Source organism: Cryptotermes secundus, unplaced genomic scaffold, assembly GCF_002891405.2.
Source record: "Cryptotermes secundus unplaced genomic scaffold, Csec_1.0 scaffold1105, whole genome shotgun sequence".
In the NCBI taxonomy this organism is placed as follows: Eukaryota; Metazoa; Arthropoda; class Insecta; order Blattodea; family Kalotermitidae; genus Cryptotermes; species Cryptotermes secundus.
The window spans coordinates 1,375,370-1,390,033 of NW_019718631.1; the positions used below are offsets into that span (position 1 = coordinate 1,375,370).

The following is a 14,664-nucleotide window of genomic DNA, read 5'->3' on the forward strand; positions in this document are numbered from 1 at the left end:
CATAATTATTAACCCAATCACCAACATGTGGGAGAGTCAGTAAGTAGGTCACAAATGGAAGTAAAATATCTGTAAAGGACGTAATAGTTTTCTATGAGTATCACTAGGTAGAAGCACAGTTCAGCTTCATGACAGTTTAGGTAGTGACTGGTATCACGAGGGAAAGAGATCCAGTTTTACTGGATACCGAGGCACTGTGGAGTTGAAGTTAATGAGAGCCGGCTCTGTTGCTATAACGTGGTTATTTTCACTTACGTTTTTACCTGGCTGTAAGTGATAATTGGAAACCCTTCTCATCTGCCAGTCATCTCACCATATCACTTGATATAGCAGATTTCATCTTATTGATGCTCTCCACTTCAGACATGAAATCCCAGTGCCATTACAGAGCATGCAAGGCTGCGAAGATCAGTAAGCTACTATACTGTACACAGGGTGATTCATTTGGAGGAAGCCCCAAATTAATAATTATGAATCACACAACAATTAACCTATCTAAACATAAACTTGGTAGATGCGGATATAATTGGGTTACAGGAGATGCTGAAATGGTTTCCTCTGTCTGAAGACAAAGGTCACTATGGTGCTCCATGTAATGTTCAGCCAGCATGACAGGTGAGATTGTGGCGTGTGAGTTGGTAGTGGGAAGTGGTGTGAACAAGGCAGGCATTGGGTCAGTATTGCAGAGTACACGCTGTTGCTAAGTTTAATTTTCATTGCTAAATTATTGCTTAATTTATAATTATCAATTTGGAGCTGTCTGTGAGTCAGTGAGCGTGTAGAATGATGTGTTTTGACATCTTCACACAGCAGTGATACAGTCTTTTGGATGTTTTGTAGCCCTGTAGGTGGGTAACAGGATGCTGTTGCCTCCATCTTCAGTGTCATAGTGTGTTGGTTTTTTTTTGTAGGCAGGTTTCAAGTGGTCACACATCTATGGGAGGAGAAGAAGAGATAGACCTCTTTCTGGGTGAAGTGGAAAGTGATCCTTTTTAGGGCCACATTTCAGCCCTGAAGATGGAAACAACAGGTTTCTCTGAAACATTGGTGTCAACCTACAGGATTGCATGGTGTCACAGCCCACAAGTCCCATGCCTGAACACAATGCTTTTCTTATCCACTTGTACCAGATGTGTCTCAGAATATCCAGTATCATTAATTCCTGTAAATCTGCTTTACTTCCAGATCAAAAGATGAAGAAATTGATCTTGTGCCAGTGGAAGAATTTTATAAAGAAGCACCAGAATTGCTGTCACGCCCAGTGAGTTGACTGTACTTGTCTTCAAATTGAAACCTTTTTGAATTAGTTTCTGCATATGATTGAAAGCAGTCAGGTCATTATGTGGATTGCAGGCTGGGAAGGGATGCTTCATATCAGAGTATACTGAGTTTCCATACTCATTCCTACAAATTTTACTATATAAAGTAAATATTTTTTGTGCCCAATTTAATATGAATCCATTAATTGGAGGTATTATATATATTGGAAAGTTCAGTTCATATTGTCACATGTTAGTTACTAGACATGGGGCTGGATTGCTGAATGGAATTATTGAACTCTTATAACTCTTAACTGCAGGTAACTCTAATAGTTTTATGAATCTACACACATTACAGATCACCATACATCAGTACACATGGAGTCTTGTATGGCTTCACCAGTCATTGACTGGTCACAGCTTGCGACAAAGGCAGCTGTGTGTCCCCCTCCCCTCCTCCTCCTCCTCTTGATGAATGCCGAGGTAAATCCTGTAAATAGGTCATGACATCCTCCTTACATTCCATACGTACTCACCATTTATAGTCGGTCGTCTTCCCATCTCATTTGTCACCTTTGTATTTGAAACAGTATCATGAAACAACCAAAAATTCAATGAAAATATATCATGTAATGTTATAACTTCTGAGTTTGTGAATTTATCCTGGCTTTGTGTGTAGAATGTGACCCAAAATGATTCTCATCAACTGAAATTAGCAAGACTAGAATGGGAGCTGGAGCAACGCAAACAGTTGGCAGTTTTGTGTCAGAAACTGCAGGCAGAGAAAGAGACTGTAGCCAAGGAGATACAGAGTAAACGAGAGAGGCTGGAAAACCTAACACCACGTCTCAAAAGCATACTTGAGGTATATGTTAATTTCCTTTATTTAGAGTAAACACTTTTATAATGGGATCAAAGGCAGGAGAGGATGTCATTTATTGCTGATGGGCGCTGTAACCAAGTGACTGGGTATCCACAGAAGTACGTCTGAGATACATAGCCAGTGCACGCAATAAACATAGGAACACAGTGTTAGTACATAAAGGTTTTTATATTGTTTTTTTAATAGTTTAAAACTGCAAAACTTTTTTATGTGCCTCAATATCTCAAAGAATTCATAATTATACAGAGCTACATTATGTCCATTATATTCAGGTTCATCATAATTATGGTTTACTATAGTTGCGAATAAGAGATACAATGTCATTGGGCTGCAGAACTACTTAAAACTTCAATGTATCAAGGACAGTTGCTGTAGTTGTAAGAAATTTGGATTTTGTATAAAGTGTATATTACAAATATTGTATATTTATATATTTTAAAAATAAAAACACCCAATGTAATACTAGTTTCTAAAAGTATTGACGTTCCCTCCGATGATGGTCTATAGGGACCGAAACATGTTAGCATGCCAAGAAGTGAAGTAGTAAAAGCTTCAACAGTCACACTGGATGGAATTGTTTTATCATTTGTAATACTTAAAAGCTCTTGCTATTAGTATTTCTGATTCCATTCCTGTAGCTAAAGAGTTCAGAATTTGTGCACAGTGTGGATACATGTGGCATGATTTTGCTCCTTGTCTAGAATTTTTCATCACAGTTAAAATGTTCGTGATGCGATTCCATGGCAGTGATGCTGCATTAGCGGCTGGGCAACTAATGGTCAACAGCACTTAACTGTTTCCACCTTCACGTGTGCATAGAATGGTGACAGACAGGTGCTTCACGAAGAATGCCTTCTTCTGGGATGTGGCGCTGTGTAGATCTTGTGTGATCCAACGTTTTGGAGAAACATGCCTGCAGTCTGCAACCACCTGCTCGCACTGGTTCCTCGTTCACAGATGGAGGCGATATGTTCCACCGAAACATCGGTTCACACAAGCTCTACACAGCACAGCATCCCAGAAGACAGCATTCTTCATAGTCACTGCCGTGAAAACCTCAAATCTTAGAGGAGCTTTATGTTTTCTGCAGTTCAGTTCTTTTATGTATATTGGCCCTGAAAGAGAAGCAGGTACAGGAAGAGAGAGAAATTTGAGTAAAAGGAGCTTGACAGTTTATACTCTTTGTCTGTTGTTTGAGTAATTATTTCTAGAAGGATGAGATTAGGGCATGAGGTGAAAGGAACCAGAAATGTATGAAAAGTACTAATTTTTGTGAAGACTGCTCAAGAGACCTAGGCATGAATGTTTGGATGTATGAATGTATAAGGGGTGGGCCTTCTTGGCCTTTGCACCGTGACCACAGTGATCTATTGTGCCTTACAGAGACCTAGGCATAGATAGAAGCATAACATTAAATGGGATGTTAGCAAAGTAGTATTTGATAGTTGTTAGGACAGTAGAATGCAGATTATCCTAATTAATTAGTGATGAAGGTGGTTTTCATAATCAGAAATTCAGATAATTGGATTCAATTCTTATCCATGAAAAAACACTATTTCACCGCAATTATAGTGTACTGTACTGTTATAATAATAAAAACTAAAACTTATAAAACATGTGAAACATGAAAATTAATAAATATACAATTTCTTTATTAAAACCGTCACAACACAACAGAATGCATTAAATGAAAATTAATAAATGTAATTATAAATTAACGTTTACTGACTCTTTGTTTCAAAAAGTCCAACAGTGATGTTTGTTTACTAGATGCAGTCCTTGGTTGCCGCGATTTGGTTTTTTGGCAATTCAGATAATCAGATTTCTGCTATGTTGACTTAGAAGCACTCATCTGTTTCAAACCTGTTCATGAAAGATAACAGTAATAACGTGTTATATTTTTTAAGGTAACAAAACCATTGCAAGACTACCTTGGATTACCCCTGGACAAGATCCGCAGGCAACACCAAGCTGCTTACCATTTACCAAAACCACTCTATGTGCTATATGTTCAAGCAGATGCATATAGGGAAGCATGTGGTAAGGATGAATATTGAATATTTGGCCTACTCTTCCTGTTTTAGTTTAAGAGGATAGACAGGTTTTGTTCTATCATGTCTGCATGTCTTTTTAAGTAATTTTTGGATTTTCATCTTATGACTAAGAAGCTAGGGTTCAATTTCCAGTAGGGGGAAGAGATATTTATCTTCTCCATATTATCTAGCCCATGTCTGGGGTCCACCCAGCCTCCTATACAATGGGTACTGGGGACTTTCCCAAGGGTGTAAAGAGGCAGGGTGCCTGAAGCTGAACACTCACCTCCATCTAGTGCTAAGGTCAAGAATGGTGGAACTTTACCTCCTCTTCCCCATATGCTTTCATGACGTAGTGCTTAATTAAGTCTAGGGATATCTTTGCCTTTACCGTGTTACTCGGTATGTATATCATGCAGTCTGAAATACAGGATTTGTTGTTTTTGTGGCTATTGACTCATTGGAGTAGGTACTTAATTTCCAATCCTTGATTAAGTGCCTTGTAATTATGATAGGCCAATTAATAGACATGTATTTGGTTAATTTTGTTATACTGTAATTATTTGACTGGTATTCACAGATCCACTGTTGACTGTGGCTGTAAGTGGTGATGAAGAGGAAGCCAGGTCGCTGAAGCAGTCCCTGGATGACTCTGCTGCAGCAGATGAATCTGATTCAGACCAAGAGGTATGCTCAGATGTTGATGTTATGGACACGAGGAATGTCTTAGGTTTAATTGCAAATGCATTCTGTCATGTGACTTGCATACTTAATTTTTCTATTGTGAAAATAAACTTTCGCATATTTCATGCACTATTCTGGTGACCAGCGTCAATAATGAGTATTGTGAGCAAAGTCTTCCAGCACACTTTTTGGGCTCTGTTGCCATTTGTCTCATCTAAAATGAACAATTTTTTTCTCGTTCTTGTTCTTTAACCGCCCTTGTACATCTCAATTAGGTGATCACACATCCACATTACAGATATTTTCAAATACCCATCTTAATGTGTTTTCCCTTCCATCTTATAATTGTTGCAGTCTGAGTGGAACAGAAGATTTTTCCCTACTTTAAGGGTTACAAAACGAAGGGTTGTCTTGAATTTAGGCATGAAATCTATATTGACACTGTTAAACGTTTTTAGCATTTCGCAAGTTGATATATGCTGATATTTATACGATATAGTGATGTCGGCGTAGCATGCAAGAGAGGCAGATACTAATATGTGCTGTCATGTCAGGACCTGTGGGATATGGTGAGCTTTCCAAGTTACTTTCAGAAGTGGCAAAGGGGACAGATATATTCCAGGTTCAAGAAATGCTAGCTAAGATGGGTTTGTCTGAAGTACAGTGTGTTCATTTAAGGAGGAAACTTCGCAAAACTGCTGACCCAGCCCAACATTCCTCACAGATTGCTGCTGTAACTGTTGATAGCAGAATGAGTCATTAGCACTGATAAACGCGCGCCGTTACAGTTACAGCAGCAATCTGTGAGGAATATTGGGTCGCGTCAGTGATGTGGTGAAGTTTCCTCCTTGATTAAATGCCCTGTACTATTACACTATGAACCAGAAGTGGTAATTCTCCTCAGAGCGATAACATATTAACCACATTATAGTAAGGGTGATGTAGTTGGGACTGGTGAAGACATTAAATGTAAGAAGGAAGATGGAAAACCTGAAGACACTAAAGCTGAAAAAGAAGACAGGGATGATGAAGAGATGACATTGATTGATGAAGTGGAATAAAGGTTATTGACTTCAAGATCACAATGAAAGAAACTGACTCAGTAAATGCAGTATGTAACGTCATTTAAAATACGTATCATTTATCACGCATTGAGGATTCAATGATCTCACGGTGGTTATGAAGAGTATGAGAAAGTGTACAAAGGCAGCCAACAGCATACGCTGTAATGAGTGTACTCTTGCATGTGTTAGGATTGTGGGGACCGACAGAAGCGACACCATCGCAAGCTTTCACGTACTGACCGTCTTGAGGAGCGCAAGAAGAGACTTCTCTTACGACATCCTCTGACAGTGGACATCACCATCAAACTTCAAGGTCAGTAGTAGTGAAAAACTTTAAATTTTATAAAACAAAATCTGATTTATGGATTTCACATTAAAATATAATTTGTTACTGTTACTGACTGATCTGTATTCTGATCACTGTATTGTGAAACTACTATGCTTAATTAACATTTTAAATACAAGCAAGTGAATGTCTGCCCTCTGCAAAGATACTTTTATCTCTGACTGCTTATGTTTGTCTTCAGGGTTTGTGGCATAGAAATATGTTTACTTCATGAAGGCAGATCCTGGTTGTCATAAAAATATCCATCAATTGTAGAGCCATCTGTTGCTTGAGTCCGCAAGTGAACTATACTGACTGAGCAACTGCTGCTTGTCGGCAAAGTTAGTGCCAACTTTAGTGGATAGAGGGTGTTGCGTGGTCAGCGCAACGAATCCCCATTGCCGTTAATTTCAGTTTTCTAGACCGGAGCCGCGATTTCCTTGCAATAGCTCCTCAATTATTCTCATGAGGCTAAGTTTCAGACCCACTAGTTCTCAGAAAATCTGGTAGCGCCGGGAATCGAACCCAGACCTCTAGATCTGTAGCCAGGAACTCTTGACCAATAGACCATAGAGACTACACACTGTGTTAAAAATTGTAGACACTCTTAGTACTTATTTAGGCTGATTGTTATTATGTAACTGAATGTTCCTTTGCCTACTATTAGGAAGAGATACACATATTGTGTCCAGTCAGTCCGGAGGTTAGGGAAAGACTTTTTGCACTTCAGAGAGGTACATTGTATGTAATGCAATGCTGAATCAACCCATGATATACATTACAGTATTCATTCCTTCCAGAATATTCTCTCCTTACATAGCATCATTGAGACGAAAATTCTTGAACTTCTTAAACTTCGCTAACGTTGCGCCATATCACAGAACTCTTGTGTGGCGTCTACCTCATCAGTTGGTTGCATAAGATTGCATCAGACTCGCTTAATTTGTGCGTAATTGTAATAAATGCATTAGCATCATGTAATTATATATAAATGGAAAAATTATATATATATATATATATATATAAATAAGGCAGTAGGAGGGAATGATTGGCTATGTCATGGCAAGCTTAAACACAAGTATAACTTCACCCTTGTGTCCAAATTTTATATATTTTCTAAATTTTGCCATCTGCCTGAGACTGTAGATGGAACACTTACCTTCACAGTCTGTTAACTTTTCTAGCTTGGAGGTTCTTATGTGAAAAGTTCTCCCTGTTGTTCCTTGTTCTCTCATATCTGCCTGACCTTTATATAGTTTGTCTTGCTGTATCCTAATCATTGGTTTCCCCAATGGGCATTTATTTATCACATTATTTTCTATACTCTTAAAGAAATATTGTTGGCCGTCAGTGTGTAATATATGGCCAGGCTACAGTGTTCTCTCATTCACCAGCTTTCCTACAGCTCTTGTTTAAAATCCTGCTTTTGGATTTTATATTTATTTCTTAACAATCTGTGGAAAATTCATCTGTATTGCATACAGGCCAATGCGCAGTTCAAGTAGTATTGAAGGATATGCTGTTGCAGATGGGAACAGCTTGTTGCTGAGTTTCCACTACCTGGTTCATCTTCATGTTGTAACTGTCAAGACTCGGATTACCCTTGTACAGGCTGTTCATGGAATTTCAGCTGGGTAAGTTTTTGCTATATAGGATTTACATTTGGGATAAATAGTAGATGATCTTGGCTGGAACTTACACTTTATATAGCAACTCATAGTAGTATATAGTGCAGTCAGCCTCTCCATCGCTCCAGCCCTCTCTCTATGGTTACTTTTTCTGTGTCTTTTTATTTTATTCTTCCCCTCCCCCTCTCTAAAGGGAGCTGTTATTATTTTGATGTCAAGAAATACAAAGTACGAGGGAGAATTAGTAAATAAGTCACAAATGGAAGTAAAACAGCTGTAATAGACATAACAGGTTTTTTATGTGTATCACTGGGTAGCAGCGCAGTCCACCTTCATGATAGTCTAGGTAGCATGCTCAGGGGCCAGTTTCAGTAGTCAAATTGAGGAGTGTACTACAGAAGAGGACCATTCTGTTACAAGTTTTTTGTGGGGAAAAGGACTCAGTATAAAGGATATCGACAAAGAAATTTTTCTTATTTATGGTGGGAAGTTTTTGTCATGTAAAGCAGTTCACAACTGGGTCAAGAAATTTTCTCAAGGACTTTTGAAAGTCGCAAATGATACCCAACCAGATGCAGAAGTAGCTAAGACAACAGTCAAAAGACTTATATGCTGCAGGTTTCAACACACTGGTAAAGTGATGGAACAAGTGTATTGTTGGTGGAAGATACATTAAAAAATTAATTTTTTTTTACGTTGTGCATTCAAGTTCTAAGGTCTCCGATTTTTTTTTCTCACACAATAATCATACAAAAAATTTGAAACTTCTGTCACTTTTCAACGTAATCTCCCTGTAGCCGTACACATTTTTCACAACGTCGACACCATGATTCCATGGCCGCTGCGAACGCTTCTGTAGGATTCTGTTTTGACCACTGGAAAATTGCTGATGCAATAGCAGATTGAAAAACGGCATCCATGTCTCATCCATTGTCACATGATGAAAAGAAAGTCCCATTCATGCCTTCATCACGTGTCAACATCGCCTGGCAAATTGCCATGCGTGCAGCCTTGTGGTCATCCGCCAGAATTCGTGGCACCCACCTGGAGGACACTTTCCGCATTCACAGGTCTTCATGCAGGATTTTGTGCACAGATCCCACGGAAATGCCAACTTTGGAGGCAGTGTTTTCCACACTCAATCGGCGATCCTCCAAAACAACTTTCTCAACTCGCTCGACCATGTTGTCAGACCGGCCGGTGCGAGGCCGAGATTATTTTGGTTCATTGTCACACGACGTTCGGCCTTCTTTGAACTGTCGTGCCCATGAACGCACATTTTTCACATTCATGACGCCATCACCACACGTCTCACTCAACTGGCGATGAATTTCAATGGGTGTCGCACCACACAAGTGGAGAAAACGAATGATTACTCACTGTTCTTGTAACGAAAACGTTGCCATTTTAAGTATCAAAAACACTCCTCACTCTCGCCGCTACCACTAGAGTTCTGTGTGCCGTAGAGTGCTGCCATCTCTGTCACGCATTCACAAAGAGTGCACACGTATTTTAAACTAAACCGCATGTGTCTATCTGCTCCCAGTCCTGAGAAAAAAAATCGGAGACCTTAGAACTTGAACGCCCCTCATAGGTTCAAGTATCACATGTTTTACTTTTTATATCCAATTGTGGCCTGTTTATTGACTCCCTCGTAATTAAAGAAATTGTTTTGATTGAACTGTTGGGCTTACAGAAGCCACAGTATCAGTTGAAACAATATCTTGGAGATTTTCTGTTTATGGATGGCCAATATGAGCATCATTAGGGGTTCTAACAATATCTAAATGATATTGGAGCTTGTTTAAACTTTTTGTAGTCCTCATCATTTCTGCTTCACATGTCATGTTTCAGGTCGTCATGCTCATTTGATAAGGAGGAGACAAAAAACATAATAATTAACAGCACCCATAAAAAACAAGTATATACGTGTCAGATCTCAAAAGCTAGTGTGGCCATTATTTTTGGCTTCCATGGCCAATCCATTTTCCAAAAAAATTATGTATGTGGAAAGTGTTACCATGTTAAAGTAAATCAAATGCAGTTGTTGGGAACAAAATTGTGGTACTATTTCAATTTATCCAAATATTACTTCAGGTGCTGTTAATTTGTTCAAAATAAATTATTAATCTTTATTGTCTGGGAGCAGTGGATTTTAAATTTTTCCAGTATTATGGGATTGGCGGCCAGATTTTAATTCTGTGACAATTTGTTGTCCAGGAATAGGGGATTTTATATTCCTAGTCCTGTGGGGTTGGTGGCCATATTTTAACTCACAGGTAATTGCAATATTATTGAAGAAATTCAACGCTTATCCAGCTGGGTCGTGCACATGCACCTATGTTATAATGTAGTGCAGTGTGTAGTTACTTTGCAGTAACTGTATGATGTAAAGAAGTCTTAGTGTTTCTAGGTATACTGTAAGAGTACTGAGAAGTATTTCATAATTTTGTGTTGTATTTGCTTAGGTCTGATTTTGGAAAGATGAACAATTGCAAGTCAAGCTTTTATATAGATGCTGTGTATTTGTATGTGTTGTAGGGACCTGATTGCTCCCCATAACATATTGACAGCATTATTTCCACATGATCTTGGCTTGGATAGTCCCAATGTAGCAAATCATTATCAGCTTCAGTCTGTTGGTCTGGAGGATTTTGCCAGCTACATTCCAGAATTGGGAATACCATATATCTGGGCCCAACGTGTTGCTGGGCTTGATTTCATGGGTGCCAGAGCAATTGAAATAATGGGAAATGCCCAAGAAAGCAACAAGGTACAGTTGAATCTAAATTTAACAGTCTTACATTCAATTTTTTTTCTGTATTTAACACTAATGTTCAGGGTTACCGATTTTACCATTTCATAATATTTTCGAATATCTGAAATTTACTGAGTTTTTAAATTCAGTGTTTTTTTTCCAGTGTTATTTAATTTTCCACATACTCACTTAAGGAAATTTAGCATGAACATTGCTCGTTTAAGCTACCTTGACCTCATACCTTTTAATTTCCTATCGGCAACAGCATTTTGGATGTATATACTTGTGAGGTGGCAGCTTGCATCTGACAGATACCAAGAAGACTTCACCAAGAACAACAGTGCAAGTAATTGTAATAGTGAAGTTATGAATGATTATACTTGCAAGTGTAGAAGAGATTGTCCAATAAATATTCATTCAAATCCAAAACCCATAAAATTTCTTGTCACATGTCCTAGCAAACACGCGACAATATAAATACATTGGGTGGAATTTAATATGATGTTATCAATCATGTGTGTAGTGGTCTCTACTTGTGCTTTTTATTCATGTGTAGGGTTTCTAATTAATCCATCCAGAGAAATGCTGAGAGAGTACTGATGCTATATCCTTCCCAGTTAATTCACATTCATCCTTACATTTTATGATTAATTAATGATGCATTTGAGAGCTTTGTGAAATAAAATAAGAACCAGTGACTTCAGTAGGCTTACCGTGATTTTAATGTAATGATAAGTTCGTTACAGATATGAATATAAAACTGCTAAAGAAAGATAACATTTTGCAGGAGAGTTCTGTTGTAGAGCCACAGACATCTGTGAGTCAGGCGAGTGTAGAGAGTGTAATGCGGGCCATTCGTCAAAGACTGAAAGCTCGAATTGCTTTGTGCAGGCAGGTGCAAGCCCTTGGTAAGATATACTGTAACTGTATCATCATAATTCATTTAATACTTCAACTCCAGCTTTATTTTCTTAAATCCAGCTATAAATGTAAGCTTCAGTTGTTCAGAATTGAAGGGAGCCCCCACTTTAGTTCATTGTTAAGTAGTAGGCTATGTATGTAGTTGTTAGTATTGTTCCTGTCTGAAACAGCTCAGTTTTGAGCACTGAGTATTACTGATTTCCTGTTTATGTCATTTTGATGTTTGTTGCTATCTCTAGTAACACATGCCCGGTGCATATCCAAGGCTCCTGTAGTGATATTGTAACTATCTTGAACCTTGAACAAGACACGAAACTCTTATTCGGAGAGACTCGGATGAAATCTTGTGACATGTACATATGAATATTCTGTGCATAGAGTTTTTTCTCTCTGTGTGCTTTGAAAGCCCTGTTAAACTGTTACAGCATTTTCTAGCAGAAAATATTCATGTTACTGTCATAGTCATCTTTATCATCATTACAATTAAAGAGTAACCAACTCTTTGGTAATAGAACCCCAAAACATTAGGGGCTAGCTCTATCTATTGGACCCAACTGAGTAGGTTTTATCTGAGGCCAGGGATAGAATCCAGTCTCTGAAACATGTTTTAAATAAGAAACAGGATGGTTTTTAGACAATAGACAGGACAATGGATAATGTCCAAAAACCTAATACTTGTTGCAATATACCATCGTCACAAACTTTTAGATCTTATTATAATAATTCCTTCAACCTCATATGCGCATGAGAGAAATGAAAGATGTAAGAATTGAAAGTCTAATTTTTTTTAATATAGAAATTTTTGTATGACATTAGGTGCCTCGGGCACTGTACCCAAAATCCAGCTTTCCATATATTAAGATATTCTCGGGACATAATGTAGTGTGTTTTATTATTTTTTGTTTCCCAGAGGCTGGCTTGGTCTCAGTACCACATGCTCTTCGCGGCAATTTCCCGGCCAAGATATGTACCAGCCTGTTTTCATGGCAGCTAATATCATGGGATGATTTCTGCCATACCGCACACACACAGGCACTCGTGCAGGCCCAGGCTGTGAACCGTGGAGATTCCTTTTACAAGGCTGTGCTAACTAGAGGCAGTGGTAAGTAATGAGTTAAATTTGGTTACAGGCTTTCACATGCCAAACATAAAGGTAACAGTAATCTAGGGAGAGGATAGCTGCTTGCCTATACCTCCTGGACACTTTTCATGAAAAACATTTTTGCACAAAAGACTGTAATTTATGAAAGGTTCCACATGTCTCAGTGATCTAAAGACTGGACTGTAGAGGAATATCAAAGGGGACATTCAGTACTAACTGTACATGCACTATTTACTAGGCATGTGTGAGGATGACCATTCATCGGTCATCCTGTCATTTGATTGTGTTTAGTCCAAATACTGAAAGCATCATGAAATTACCCACTGAAGTAAAATAAAATAAATAAACCAGTTTGTTATTGCTGTCACCAAACATAACGTGTTCTTTGCTTCATGTGCTTTATAAAGAGACTAGAATATTTTCTTGCAGGGCATTGTTTTCATATAGATGACTTGTAGTTATGCAGTTCCTGAAGCCAAAATTGGTGCAGTGGCTAACTTCTTTGTATCCGGGAAGACTGATACTTGAATTTTGGCCTAGAGATTGGTTATTCCCAGTCCTTGCAAGAGGGTGTTGGGATAGTATCTTAACATAGGCCACATCCAATTCAAATCATCATGTAGAATGTTGCCTTGCCTACAGAATAGCCATAATCAGATCCTATTCTGAGCCAGTTGAATCCAGTCCATGCTTTCTGATTTAATATTATCCACGCATCTAGAGCCACATCTTTCAAATGGATTCATTCTTTCGTTACTTGTACCATATCTTTCGTGTAACAGATGTGTTTCACATGCTCGATTTGAGAAAAGAAAACGTGTGGGTGTTTTAATCTTGAATTTCTCTTATGTGTTTGTGTGTTATTTGCAGCAAAACTGGTGGCACTTATAGGTGTAAAATGTGACTATCCACGTACACCTACAGTGTTCTGTCTGCAGTTAAACTGGCATGGTGAACATGATGCTGGAAATAATGATGCAATCAGGGTGAGTTCTACATTAGGTCATCTGCACTTCTGAAGTCATATATATTGTAGTGTTTGATGTTGTAACATCGAAGCTTCCTTCATCCTGAAGTAGAGAACTGCTCTATCACACTTCATTCTTAAGTCAGCAATGCTGTGAATATTTTGCTATCATACTCATTTGCAGAATTATCATATTTTAACTTTTTTTTTTCTCTATGGCTCTAGAGCCCTTTGGACCCTGGCTGTTTTTTCAGATTGTTAATCATATCCACAGCCTGTAGGACTCCTTGGACGGGGGATCAGCCTGTCGCAAGGCTGATACTTGTACACAGAATAAACACACAGACATCCATGCCTCAAATGGGATTCGAACCCACAACCCCAGTGTTCAAGCAGGCAAAAACAGTTCCTGCCTTAGACTACATGGCCACTGGGATTTTCTCATACTTTAGCATGCCAGAGTAAACTGGCAGTGACAGATTACCAGGGGATTGTGTACAAATGGAATGTGGATGGACCTGACTTGTGTTCACCAGAGTAAACATTTTCTGTGAATAACACGTAAAAGTAGAATACATTTCTTAACTGTGTACAAGTACAGCGATACTGAACATGAACTACATATGCAAATAGGATATTATAGGAACAGTATAATAGGATTAATTTTCTGTGTATATGTAGGATATGGAACGTGAATTGAATGTTTACTGGATGGAACTAGTGGGTGGAGTGGGCTGGGGTAACACCCTCTTAGCAGCCCAGTTGCTTCAACTTATGGCTTGTCTAGATGTGTTCCTAGAGTCTGCAGGCTCTACTGGCATCTCTCCTCTGGAGTTTCCTCGTGACAAAATATTTTTCCGGCCAGTAAGGTGGGTACACGTTACTTTATACACATGTATGTCTTAAGGGCATTCTGAGAAATAAATAAATATATATATATATATGTGTGTGTGTATTAACCTTTATTGGACGGGCCATTTAATTTCCGGTAGGGGCAGCTGGGCGGAGTTTATTTAAATGCCCGCCCCTCTAGAGCAATG

At 38.6% G+C, this 14,664-nt stretch overlaps 1 protein-coding gene across 1 annotated transcript in view; it reads left to right on the plus strand.

Annotated features, from left to right (window-relative positions):
- Positions 1–14,664, plus strand: part of LOC111862833 (THO complex subunit 5 homolog) — a 22,180-nt gene that overhangs the window by 5,124 nt on the left and 2,392 nt on the right. Inside the window, exons 4-14 of the mRNA XM_023848562.2 lie at positions 1,186–1,261; positions 1,939–2,124; positions 4,050–4,182; positions 4,756–4,862; positions 6,113–6,236; positions 7,777–7,882; positions 10,418–10,649; positions 11,422–11,542; positions 12,466–12,657; positions 13,528–13,643; positions 14,306–14,493. Of these exons, the coding sequence (XP_023704330.1) occupies positions 1,186–1,261; positions 1,939–2,124; positions 4,050–4,182; positions 4,756–4,862; positions 6,113–6,236; positions 7,777–7,882; positions 10,418–10,649; positions 11,422–11,542; positions 12,466–12,657; positions 13,528–13,643; positions 14,306–14,493 (1,581 nt within the window). The remainder of the gene's footprint in view (positions 1–1,185; positions 1,262–1,938; positions 2,125–4,049; positions 4,183–4,755; positions 4,863–6,112; positions 6,237–7,776; positions 7,883–10,417; positions 10,650–11,421; positions 11,543–12,465; positions 12,658–13,527; positions 13,644–14,305; positions 14,494–14,664) is intronic.